The following is a 13,922-nucleotide window of genomic DNA, read 5'->3' on the forward strand; positions in this document are numbered from 1 at the left end:
AGGGGGGAGGAGAGACAGAGGGGGGAGGAGAGACAGAGGGGGGAGGAGAGAGAGAGGAGGAGGAGAGAGGAGGAGGAGAGAGGAGGAGGAGAGAGAGAGGAGGAGGAGAGAGAGAGGGGGAGGAGAGAGAGGGGGAGGAGAGAGAGGGGGAGGGAGGGAAAGAGAGAGAGAGGGGGGAGGAAAGGAAAGAGAGATGGGGGAGGGAGGGAAAGAGAGAGATGGGGGAGGGAGGGAAAGAGAGAGATGGGGGAGGGAGGGAAAGAGAGAGATGGGGGAGGGAGAGAGAGAGAGAGGGGGGAGGGAGAGAGAGAGAGAGAGAGAGAGAGAGAGAGAGAGAGAGAGAGAGAGAGAGAGAGGGGGAGGGAGGGAGGGAGGGAGAGAGAGAGAGAGTTAAAGACAGAGAGAGACAGACAGGCAGAGAGATCAAGAGAGAGACAGACAGGCAGAGATAAAGAGAGAGATAGGAACACAGGATATCATAGTAACCTAAAACTTGTCAAATTTGTGTAACACAACAAGATAAAGGAAACCAGTAGTCTATTTGTTTCAAAATCACCAAACCCTACACATTAATCCAGTCTTTTAGTAGATATTTTGAAAAAATGTGGATGTTTCCATTCACATCATACATTTTATTCTTTACATGTTAAGGTTACACCAATGGTTGGAACAAGGTTAAAAAATATCCAATTTAACCAATTATGTCTTTTGTTTCTATCAGAAATCACTTATTTACCACAAACATATTCCCAAAGTGATTTCCCCAACTATTGGGTTAAGAGGTAAAAGGTAGGTGAAGATGAGGAGTCTACATCAGGAGGCACTGAGCAGCTGTGACCTTTGCACTCTACGCTTGGACTGTTGGAGCAGGTAACAGTCACTTCTACAGATTGGAGAGGAATGTGGGATTAAGGATTACAAAGGCAGAGCATGCCAACAGGAGACCTTTTGGTCCATATCTAGGTCGGATGCGGGAAAAATCATAATAAATTAATAAATAAAAACTATAATAATGTAAATAACAAATAAAATACATAAATAAATACATAGGTATAGTTAAATAATAAACAAGCAGGTAAATAGTAAATAATGATAAACTGACATATAACTAATAATAAATGAAAATCAAACAGACAAATGATAACAAAACAACAATCCTTTGTAAAAATCCTTTGATTGGAGAGGAATGTGGGATTTGAACTTACAACTAAGCAAATTCAAGACCAGCGCACTTTTGATTAAGCTAACAACACACAAATTGGGGTGAGGGGGTGAATACAAAACCAGCAATTACTAATAGAAATTAACACCAGATTTGCTCAAATCAGCAAGAAATTTATACATTCCAGGAGCAATGGTCCTGTTTGACAACATTATTTCCTCTTCAGCCCCCCTGGTGATAAACATGAGAGAATAAGTTACTAAGAATAACTATATATTCAAAGCAAGGTAATTTGAGGCATTGGTGATCAATTCAATAAATCAATCCATTGTACCAAGTCCCTCCTGCAGAAGACCCACAGTTCCCAAGCAACATCGACCATATCAGCCCATAAGTCACTCAATGAAGAATTATTGTTGTTGTTGTATGATTATGGTAGATCAGTGTAAGATCAGGTGTTCAGCATCTTCTATATAATAGTTGCACCTATTGGGCCTGTTAGGTGTTGTTACTGTCTTAGTGCTCATTGATGACCCAAACACAGTCATGCTGGGGTTTTGGATCTTGTCAAGATTAGCAAACCCAACAGTTCCATGTCAAGAACAGCTAACCCAAATGTCTTCATGGAAGACTAGCAAACCCTTAACAAATTAATTCATTTATTGATAAGTGAACATTTTAAATAAATAACCTCACCAGCTTTTTAAGTAATTTCATAAAGGTTACCAACTAGTGGACAGAAGCTTTGAAAGTGATGCTGCTGTTGAAATGTCTGATATATTTGAGTTCATGCCTAGAACAGTGAACCCAATTATTCTCATGTAAAGAATAATGAACCAATGACCTTCTTGTAAAGAATGGCATACCCTGCTGTGAGTGGGTTCACTAATCTTGACAAGATCCGGGATTTTGATATGGGGCTAATGTCTGGTGAGGTTTGAAGGAGGAGGGTGTTTGGTCTTGGAGTGCTTATCTTAGGATCTGGGTTTGGATGTGCTATTGTATGGATGTCTTGTGTGGTGCAGGTGGATGGTTGATATAGATATTTGAGAAGAGTAGCTTATTGCTGATACAACTACCTGTTGCATTCTGTTGGTTGTGCTTATGTGATGTAACGAGATGGGTGAGACAGATTCAGGGCTCTTCCAATGAACTATTATTTTTATTTTATGTTAAAAAGAGAAGATTTTGGTTAGTGTGTGCAAGTGTTCTATTAGGGTGGTTTTGGCATAACCTGTTATTATTCTGAATGTTTTATTTTATATAATTTGTAAGGTGTCTATATTTGTTTTCTTAATTCTTGGGAAACATACTGTGGAAATTTAGTCAAGTGAGATAACAGTATTGGCACTCAAGAAATGTTTGTAGATTGTGACTAGTTTGCTTCCACTGTCCAAAATCTGTGCTTTGTACTAGTATGAAATATGCTTTAGAAACAAAAGTAACCTGCAGGGTGTTTTCTGATTTTTTCCCCAATTCTTCAGCATTAGAAAAAAAAAATTAGAATTCAATGACTGATGTTAATCCTGATACCACTAATTTAAAAAGTCCTTCTATTCACAAAAGTAGAAGCATTCTAGATGACTATACTGAATAACCCTGTTGACAAAGCATTGCTAGTAAAAGAGGTATGGAAGGCAGATGTGGAGGGAGTGAACATGAGGGGGCGTCCTAGGATGAGATGGATGGATGGGGTGAAGGGGACTTTGGGGAAGAGGGGAATGTCTGTTGAGGAAGGACAGGAGAGGATAGAAGACGGGTGAATGGAGAATGATTGTATATGGATGATGTTGTGATGCATGAGGTAGAATGGGCGGGGGGATGGGGGGTGAGGCAGTATGTGTGAGAAAAATCTGATGCAGCCCGAAGGGATTTCTCCCCGTCTTCTCCTTTTCTGCAGCGGGGGATGGAGAGGGGGGGGTCACCAATTTAATGAAGCAGCCTTGCTGTGGATGTGCTGTATCTTGCGACACTGCCTCTGACCCAGGGCAGTGGACAAGGTGCAGGGATGACCCGTCATCCAGGAGGTGCCAAGATAAGAGGGAGGGTGGAGGGGAGTGGCGTGTATTTAGGGATGGAATGGGTGGGAATGGTATTTATGCCCTTTTCTTTTTGGCTACCTCTCTTGTAATAAAAAAAATTGCTGAAAGCAAATACACTACTGAACTGAGCTGGGATAATTAGTTCAAGGTGCCATGTTGTCTTCTATCCTGCTCTATCAATGTCAGCTTGATGATAGCAATGGATACCGAGGCCTAGAATACATCCTCAGTACCTCTGCCAGTACCTCACATGTTACAAATTTTTAAGAGTGCTACAGAGCTGAGCTTCATGCTTTTCTTGAAGCTATGAATTTCCCTAGACCCTGCAGTCCAATCAGATGTCAATATTGGCAGTCAACATCCCTAACAACAATGACCCTGATGACCTCTAGTATTACAGGTACCACATTACTACATACAGGTTAGGTTAGGCTAAATTTTAGAAGTGCATACCTAAACAATATAGCAATAGAAAATTAAATATCAGTTTTGTAAATCATAATGCATCAATGTAATATACATTTTTCTTGTCAGAAATCAATAACAGAAAAGGTTGCTAAAAGTGATACTCTACCGAACAGTCAGGACAAGTGCTTGAGACACTATCTTTGTTTTAATAGATGTGGAATCAAAGAAATTAAAGTATGATGAATTGGTCTAACCTAACCTGCATTTAGTAATGCAGTACCTATAATGCTACAGGTCATCAGGGTCGTTGCTGTCATCAGGGATGTTGACAGCCAGTTTTGTTATCCGATCCAGACTGTGAGATATGGAGGAGTTTCATGGCTTCAAGAAAAGCATGAAATTCAGTTCTGTTGCACTGTTTCAAAAATATGTAGAGTGCAAGGTACTGGAGAGCATATTCCTGGCCTCAGTAACCATTGCCATCATCAAACTGACTTTTACATGGCTGGACAGATGACAACATGGCATCTCTAACCTATCATTGCAGTTCCATTTGGTAGTGCATTTGCTTTTAGCAAGATTTTTTGTTATCGATTTCTATCCAGAAAAACATATATTACATTGAATTATAATTCACAAAATTAAAATCTAATTTTCTATTGCTATAAAATTTAGATGTGCATTTCTAAAAAAAAACAACTATTAAGTTAGACCAATCTATACTTTAATTTCTTCAATTTCTGCAACTGTCAACACAAAGATGGCATCAAGGGTAAATTTCTAGGGCATTATTCTAATTGTGCACACCTACGCAATCTACCATTAGAAAATTAAATATTAATTTTATAAATTATAATACATATATATATATATCAAAGGCTTTTCCCCCCTTACACGGGAGGTAGCCATAAAGAAAAAGGCATAGAAAACACTCCCACCCATTCCATCCCCTACATACTCCACTACCCTCCACCCTCCCTCTCATCTTTGCATCTCCTGGATAACAGGTCATCCCTGCATCCCGTCCACTGCCCTGGGTCAGAAGTAGTGTCACAGAACACAGCACATCCACAGCAAGGCTGCTTCATTAATTCGGCAACCCCCCCTCTGTCCCCTCATGAAGAAAAGGAGGAGACGGGAAGAAATCCCTTCCGGCTGTGTCAATTTATTTCTCATACATATTCTCTCACCCCCTCATGCATATTATGTTCATGTATTATAATTTAAGTACTTTTGTACTTAAATTATAATACATGAACATAATATGCAATTTTCTTGGTGGACATAAATAACAAAAAACCTTGCTACTAGCAAATCTACTAATGAACAAAGCTGCTAGGATACAGTCCAGTCCAGTCACTGTCAGTTGGACAATAGCTTTCATGTTGAGGACCGGGTGTTCTCCAACTCCAGGTGACATTAATAAGTGCTGTTACAAAGACAATGGGGCTTCCTTGGATTTTTTTGAGAGAACACAGGGTTCTGCCGTTGTCTGTTAATTGCCCGAGGTACAATAATAATCAGGCTGTCAGCATCAGTGATGACAACAACAACCTGGATGATCTTTAGAATCTGAGGTACCGAATTACTAAATATAGGTTAGGTTACATAGGTTAGTTAGGTTAGGTTAGAATAGACAAATTTATCATCCTTTCATTTCTGCGACCTCAACATCTATCAAAATAAACATGGCATATCTTCCAACCACCACAACTTCGTTCGTTAATAAATCAGTTTTAGCAACTTTTCTGTTATTGATTTCTGCCAAGAAAATCACATATGTTGATGTATTATAATTTACAAAATTAATAATTAATTTTCTATTGCTATATTGTGTAGGAGAGGAAGAGAGAAGGAATTTGAGTGTGTTTCGGGTGAGGTGTCTGAGAGGTGTGATGGGGGTTACTAGGCTAGATAGTGTGAGAAATGAGGAGGTGAGGAGGAGAACAGGGGTGGAAAGGGAGTTAGGAGATAGGGTTGATGAAAGAGTATTAGGATGGTTTGGACACATGAAAAGAATGAGTGAAGAAAGACTAGTAAAAGAGGTATGGAAGGCAGATGTGGAGGGAGTGAACATGAGGGGACGTCCTAGGATGAAGTGGATGGATGGGGTGAAAGAGGTTTTGGGGAAGAGGGGAATGTCGGTTGAGGAAAGACGGGAGAGGACAGAAGACAGGGGTGAATGGAGAATGGTTGTATATGGATGATGATGTGATGCATGAGGCGGAATGGGCGGGGGATGGTGGGTGAGGTAGTATGTGGGAGCAAAATTTGACGCAGCCCGAAGGGATTTCTCCCCGTCTTCTCCCTTTATGCATGGGGGGACGGAGAGGGGGGGGGGTCGCCGATTTAATGAAGCAGCCTTGCTGTGGATGTGTTGTGTCTTGCTACCCTGCTTCTGACCCAGGGCAGTGGACAGGGTGCAGGGATGACCCATCATCCAGGAGGTGCTAAGATAAGAGAGAGGATGGAGGGGTGTGGAGATTATTCAGGGATGGAATGGGTGGGAATGATTTTATGCATTTTCCTTTTTGGCTACCTCCCTTGTAAGGGGGAAAAAAGCCTTGGTATATGTACGTATGTATATTGTGTAGGTGTGCAATTCTAAAAATTTACTATTTGTAGAAACACAGTGGCTATTTAAGACGAGTCGTAAGGATAGTCCTTAGGCTGTTCTTATGACATGGTTGATAGCACCCTCTATCATGAACTTTTGAACTAAATTCAAAATGGCTGCCATTAATTTCAAATTTCTTGCAGCAGGTGCAGAATTTGATTCATTTGCAGCTCTAAAAGAATCTGTTTCCAGCTGGGAAAAAGTCTAATAATGTAAGTATTTATACCAGGAGCTCCAGAACAATACAATCAGCTACTAAATGTGCTCCTAACAGAAGTTTCAAACCTGAGCTGCAGTATTTTTCAATATTGTTGTCAGCATGGAGGTAGAAAATACCTGCCAAAATCTACTATTGGGATATGACCAAATCAAATGGAAGTAAGAACTAGACTTCGGTCTATTCCAAGACATCTTCATACGTCATTACAACTTAAGATAAATTTGCACATTAAAAAAATATTTGAAACAACATTCCTGGGAGGATTGTTAGGTTAGGTTAGGTTATTGTCGTAAAAATTTAGTTCAAAAGTTCACGATAGAGGGTGCTATCAACCATGTCATAAGAACAGCCTGAGGACTATTCTTACGACTCATCTTAAATAGCCACTGCCTTCTAGAAATGCACACCTATGCGATATAATCAATAAAGTAAAATAATAATTTTGTAAATTATAAAATATCAACATAATATATGTTATTCTTGGCAGAAATCAATAACAGAAAAAGTTGCTAAAAGCTATATATAAACGTAGCTGCTTCGACTGCTTGAGATGCCTTCTTTCTTTTGGTAGATGTGGAGGTCAAAGAAATAAAAGTATGAAAAATTTGTCTATTCTAACCTAATCTAACCAAACTTACCTTCCTAACCTGCATTTAATAATGCAGTACCTGCGATTCTAGAGGTCATAGGGTTATTATCTTCAACCTCCAAATCTATCAAAACAAAGATGGCATCTAAAGGAGTCAACACAACTTTATTCATTTGTGCTTTTAGTAATGTTTTCTGTTAGCGATTCCCACCAAGAAAAATACTTATTATATTGACATATTAAAATTATAAAACATCTTGTGTAATAGTCGGCACCATATTGCTTTTAGCAATGTTTTCTGTCGTTGGTCTTATAAGTCTTGTAGGTAAGGTCTGTCTGGGGACACACCACTCCTACGTCTCTGCCCAAACCTTCATATATTGGAAATTATCTGCAGTCAAATTTTTTCCTACTCCTCGTGAGGTTGAGCCATGGTAGGATTGGAGGCTCATCTGAAGTGATCCACCAAGCTAAACATGCATTATGTTGATGTATTATAATTTACTAGAGTGGGAAATGGTCCAATCGATGGAGTGGTTGGGAAGTGTGGAGTTCCAGGAAAGAATCGTAGTGGAGAGTTGATGGTGGAAATGTGTCTAGAAAGAGAGTTGATGATAGCAAATACAGTGTTTCGGAAGAAAGTCAAGCATAAGTACACATGGGAGAGGGTGGTGGAGGGAAGGGTGGTAGATAGAGCGCTAATGGATTATGTAGTGGTAAATAGGATTATGATAGGAAGAGTTAAGGATGTACATGTGCTAAGGGGAGAGGGTGGGGGAATATCAGATCATTTTTTGGTGGAAGGTAAGTTGAGAGTGGAGGATAGATGGAGAAGGAGGAAAGGGACAAAAGGTAGGGAGGTTCTTAGAGTGAACTCCTTGAATGAAAAGGAAAAGGAGAAGGAGTACGAAAAGAAGCTGAAGGAGGAGTGGGAGGGAGTAAAGGATGGAGCAGAGATGGGTGTGGAGGAGGAATGGGGATGGTTCAAGGAGGGAGTCTTAAAGTGTGCAAGGATGGTGTGTGGAACAAGAAGGACAGGGGGAAATAGAAGAAAGGGTAGTGAATGGTGGGATGAGGAAACAAAGAAGGTTGTAGAAGAGAAGAAGCGAGCATTCACAGATTGGTTACAAAAGAGGACAGGGGAGTCATATGAGACGTACAAAGAAAAGAAAAGAGAAGTAAAGCAAAAGGTAAAGGAGGCAAAGAGGAGAGCAGATGTGAAATGGGGTAGGAGTATGACAGAAAATTTTGAAAGTAATAAAAAGATGTTTTGGAAAGAAATTAAGAGAGGAAGAGGAGGCGAATCAAGTAGGGAAGAAAAGGTAAAAGGTACAGATGGAGAGTTGATAATGGAAGAGATGGCAGTGAGGGGAAGATGGGCAGAATATTTTAGGGAGTTGCTGAATGTGAAGGAGGATAGGGAAGGAAAGATAGCTGCAGTGGGAAATACGAAGAAAATGATAGTGAGTAGTGATGAGAACGGAGGAGAAATAATGAAGGATGAGGTGAAGGCATTTGTAAAGATGATGAAAGCAGGTAAGGCACCTGGTCTGGATGGATGTCATGCAGAATGTCTGAAAAAGGGAGGTTCAGTGATGGTGGACTGGTTGGTGAGATTATTTAATGTTTGCTGGAGAGAGGGTAGAGTACCGGAGGACTGGAGTAGTGCCTGTATAGTTCCTCTTTACAAGGGAAAAGGGGACAAGTGTGAATGTAGTAATTTCAGAGGGATTAGCCTGTTGAGTGTAGTAGGGAAGGCTTATGGGAGAATCTTAATTGAGAGGATTAGGAGAGGAACAGAAGGAGTAATTGGTGAGGAACAGTGTGGATTTAGGACAGGTAGAGGTTGTGTAGATCAGATCTTTGTGGTAAGACAGATATGTGAGAAAGCTATAGGAAAGGGGAAGGATGTTTTTTGGGCTTTTATGGATCTGGAAAAGGCTTATGATAGGGTAGACAGAAAGGCACTGTGGGAGTTTATGCAGATTTATGGGATAGGAGGAAAGCTTTTGGGAGCTGTCAAGAGTTTTTATGTGAGTAGTAGAGCATGTGTTAGGATTGGAAATGGAGAGAGTGAGTGGTTTGAAGTAAAGGTGGGACTTCGTCAAGGATGCGTTATGTCGCCCTGGCTGTTCAACTTATACATGGATGGGGTGGTGCGAGAGGTGAATGCTAGGGTAGTGAGTCAGGGATTGGAGATGGTTAAAGAAAATGGAGAAAAGTGGGAGGTGAGCCAGCTGTTGTTTGCGGACGACACTGCGCTTGTGGCAGGGTCAGAGGAGGGATTGAGGAAGCTGGTGGCAGAGTTTGGGAGAGTATGTGATAGAAGAAAGCTAAAGATAAATGTGGGTAAAAGTAAGGTGATGAGATGTACAAGGGGTGAAAGTGGCAGTGGACTGGAAGTGAACATTAAGGGAGAGCGACTGGAGGAATTGGATAGTTTTAGATACTTGGGTGCAAGTGTAGCAGGAAAAGGTGGAGTGAAGGTGGAGGTAGAATGTAGATTGAGAGAAGCGAGTAAATGCCTTGGTGGTTTAAAGAGTGTAATGAGAAATAGACATTTGGGAATGGATGCGAAGAGGAGGACTGTATGAAGGAGTGATTGTGCCAACAGTACTGTATGGGGCAGAAACGTGGAACATAAGAGAAGAAGAGAGAAGGAGTTTTGAATGTGTTTTGAGATGAGGTGTCCGAGAAGTATGGTGGGGGTTACTAGGCTAGATAGAGTGAGAAATGAGGAGGTGAGGAGGAGAACAGGGGTGAAAAAGGATTTGGGAGAGAGGGTTGATGAAAGAATATTAGGATGGTTTGGACACATGGAAAGAATGAGTGAAGAAAGACTAGTAAAAGAGGTATGGAAGGCAGATGTGGAGGGAGTGAACATGAGGGGACGTCCTAGGATGAGGTGGATGGATGGGGTGAAGGGGGCTTTGGGGAAGAGGGGAATGTCTGTTGAGGAAGGAAGGGAGAGGACGGAAGACAGAGGTGAGTGGAGAATGGTTGTATATGGATGATGTTGTGACTGCATGAGGAGGAATGGGCGGGGGGGGTGGGGTAGTATGTGTGAGTAAATTTTGACGCAGCCCGAAGGGATTTCTCCCCGTCCTCCCTTTATATGCAAAGGGGGACGGAGAGGGGGGGTCGCTGATTAAATGAAGCGGCCTTGCTGTGGATGTACTGTGTCTTGCGACACTGCTTCTGACCCAGGGCGGTGGGCAGGGTTCAGGGATGACCCGTCATCCAGGAGGTGCTCAGATGAGAGGAAGGGTGGGAGGGGTGTGGTGTGTATTTAGGGATGAAATGGGTGGGAGTGTTTTTATGCCTTTCCCTTTGTGGCTACCTCCCTTGGAAGGGGGAAAAAGCCTTGGTATATGTATGTATGTATATTGATATTTAATTTTCTATTGCTATATAATTTTTCTGTTCTAGGCTAGGTAGGTCAAACACCACCAGAGGCGCCACCATCGATGACAAGCACAATAGTGCGTCATTTTATGCGCACACCATTCAAACGGCCAAATTTACATACCGCAGGAAATTTCATTCATAAAAATGTTATGCGAGTGTATTTACTACGATCATAGTAACTTTCAAACAATCACATCACCATAAAAACATAAGATAAACATGGCAGCCTGCATTCAGCAGTAAATAAAAAATTGGTTTATGTTTCAGCGTAAAAAATTAGCTAAAAAATTCAGTGTATTGGCAACTGACCAAAATGAACGAAAACTACTAGTCTCACGAATTATTTCAATACCAAAACAAAGGCAGCGTGTTACGGAAGAGTTGAGAAATGGGTGGTACTAGTTTTCTTTCCTATCGGGTCGGATTATCAGATAACAACAACGTCAATGTCCATCCCGCCATCTCATCTATGATCACTGGTGGTATGGAAGTTTCCTACTATCATGTTATTAGTGTAATAGTCTTATAGTTGAATAATTTTAACTATTTTCTTTAAAATGTGTGATTTTCATGTAATTAGATCAAAGAGAAGTTATGTTTTTAACCTCTGTAATATTACAGACCACAGCTACGATTCATCCAGCCCGCCATCTATGATCGCTGGTGGTATGGATCAAACTACACTCTACTAAGTTTGTTACTATTGTGTTATTAGTGCAATAGATTGCATATAGTTGAATTATTTCAACTATTTTCTTTAAAATGTGTGATTTTCATGTAATTTGATGGTATTCGTAGCTGTGGTCAGTAATTTTGCAGAGGATAAAAACGTAACTTTGATCAAATTACATGGAAATCACATATCTAAAAGAAAATAGGTCAAATAATGCAACCATATGCTAAATTTTTATATAAAATTGTGCATTTCAGTAAAAACCGTCATTGTTTAGGTTTGGTCGGCGATTAGTCAGACCACACGTTTTGGCCCGATTTCCTAGGACAAAATAGGCCCGATTTAATACCCTTCAAAATGCAATATCTCGAGAACTAGGTTAGCTAGATGGATAATTCAAATTGCATTGTACTCATAGCTACTTTCTGCACCCTGTGAGAACTACTTCAGCTCAAATATCAGGAATTCCATTTTCATGCTGACCTAGCTATCTAGGCACACAACTTGATTCCTCTTTTTTATCTAATAAAATGTAATAAAAACAAGGGCTGGTGTGCCTGCAGACATGCTTTCCTATAATTATTAAGGCAGTAATATAATATACAACACATGCTAATGAAAATGACAGGGTAACCAACTATATATGGCTCGTTCAAGTTTGACGTTTGAATATCAACAATGCCCTTGATTCTTGAATTTCTCTTTGCTCGAGTTCTCATAAAAGCCTTGGCTGAATTCACGTTAGCCAAATACTTGAAGTATACATGCTGAATACATTTGCAAGTCATAACAATATTCTACAATAACATAACTATTTTCAATTATTATGTAAGAATTACAAATGTCAATAAAAACAATTCAACTCACCAGACCACCAGCCAAGATGGATGCAATAATATTCCTCCTCTCACCGGGATCGCAATTTTCGCAGAGTTGTGACATACTTTCCGGTTTTGGAATACAACACACTGGCATACTGCTCCACCACCAGTATATTTGTCAGCTCCCTAGCACCCCTGTTTTCTTACTAATTACGATACATATGCGCTCCTACGTCTTCACTCACACACTCGTGATTGTTTTCTCGAACAAGCGTTCTCAAAGTAGATGACATCACCTCTAAATGCAACATGAATTCTTCTATTAAAACTGAGGCCACTATTTTAACTGAAGAATATTTTTTTTTTCCAATAGGTTCGTATATTCCTATGATAATGTTATATAAATGACTCTGTGTCAAATATATTAGATTTGAAGTTTTAGTGGTTAGGTATACGATGTGTTCTTATGATCAAGTTTGACATTTCTTAATCTGGCCTAAGAACTCTCACCTTCGTTTATGTCTGTCACTTTACTATTTGGATTGATTACTCATGGAGAAAGACCAATCAGAATTATACGAGACGTCGAAATGAAGTTTTTGTATTGTATTGAGAAATGTCAGACTTATGAGTATGAAGTATTACTCGTAAAGTAGCAAAGGTGGCAGATATGTAGCTAGTCACTTTACTGTACTAATATATATAAAGATAAAAAAACAAGGATCATTTTAATCGGTGACGATGAGTCTGATTCTATCCTTATCGAAGAAAAAGTAGGTGGTACGACAACCAGAATAAAATATTAGGTGGGATCCTATGCTTAAAGTTGGAAGGTCCATGATAAATAAAATAAGCGTAAGTTATTACTTTAATGATTAGAACATAAGAATGAAGGAGACTGCAAGAGACCATAAGGCCTACACTAGGTAGTTCCATGTCCATTACCACCTGTCATCCCCATCCATAAAGTTGTCTAACCGTTTCTTAAAACAACCGATAGTTTCAGCGTTCGCTGCATGGTTACTAAGTCCATTCCATTCATTGACCATCCCGTTAGTAAACCAGTTCTTGCCTATTTCCTTAAATCTAAATTCGTCCAATTTAAATCCATTACCGCGAGTCCTTCCCGGCTGTCTTAATATGATGACCTTGTTTGCATCACCCTTGTTAAATCCTTTAATCCACTTGAACACTGCGTCTTTCTAGGGAGTATAAGAAATTAAGATGCTTAAACCTCTCATGATAAGGTTGATTTCTGAGCCCTAGTATCATTTTGGTCATTCTCCTCTGTAATGATTCTAGTGAACTGATCTCCATGCTATTGGACGGAGACCAAAAATGTACCGCATAGTCAAGAATGGGTTTAACGATAAATAGTTTTGGTAATTACCTCTGAATTTCTATTCGTAACCGTCCTAGCAATGAAACCTAATGCTCTCTTAGCTTTATTCCTGGCGCTAATGCGCTGTTTCCTGAATTTAAGGTCAGGACTCATTAGACCTCCCAAGTCTCTCTCGTACTCAGTTTTCTCTAAAACGGGTTATCTAAATTATATGTGCTTTCGAGGTTGTGTAGCCCCACATTTAACATGCTGCACTTTGAGATCTTGAAATAAATCTGTCATTTCACAAACCATGTGAACAATTTGTTAAGATCATCCTGCAGAATCTCGCCATCGTCTACTGACCCAATTAGGCGTCCTGTTTTAGTGTTGTCTGCAAACTTACTAACATTACCATTAATTTCATTGTCCAAGGCGTTTATGTACATAATGAACAATAAGGGACCCAAAAACCGAACCCTGGGGAACTCCACTAGAAACAATCCTCTTTTGGATTTTACATGAAGGCATTTCAAAACTGCACACACACAAATACAACCCATATAAAACTACAATATAGACACAGAGTCACATGATATGTTTAAAAACCGCCCCCCCCCAAAAAAAAAAAAACTAATATTTTATGGGGCCCCTGAAGATT

At 40.0% G+C, this 13,922-nt stretch overlaps 1 protein-coding gene across 1 annotated transcript in view; it reads right to left on the reverse strand.

The window, feature by feature from the left end:
* The window catches only part of LOC143018060 (transmembrane protein 50A), a 35,740-nt gene extending 23,508 nt beyond the window's left edge, over nt 1-12,232 (reverse strand). Inside the window, exon 1 of the mRNA XM_076173121.1 lies at nt 11,987-12,232. Within this exon, the coding sequence (XP_076029236.1) occupies nt 11,987-12,094 (108 nt within the window). The 5' untranslated portion in view covers nt 12,095-12,232. The remainder of the gene's footprint in view (nt 1-11,986) is intronic.
* Between the last annotated feature and the right edge of the window lie 1,690 nt (nt 12,233-13,922).

This window comes from Oratosquilla oratoria, chromosome 34 (assembly GCF_046742065.1).
Source record: "Oratosquilla oratoria isolate Oo_2021 chromosome 34, ASM4674206v1, whole genome shotgun sequence".
Lineage (NCBI taxonomy): Eukaryota > Metazoa > Arthropoda > Malacostraca > Stomatopoda > Squillidae > Oratosquilla > Oratosquilla oratoria.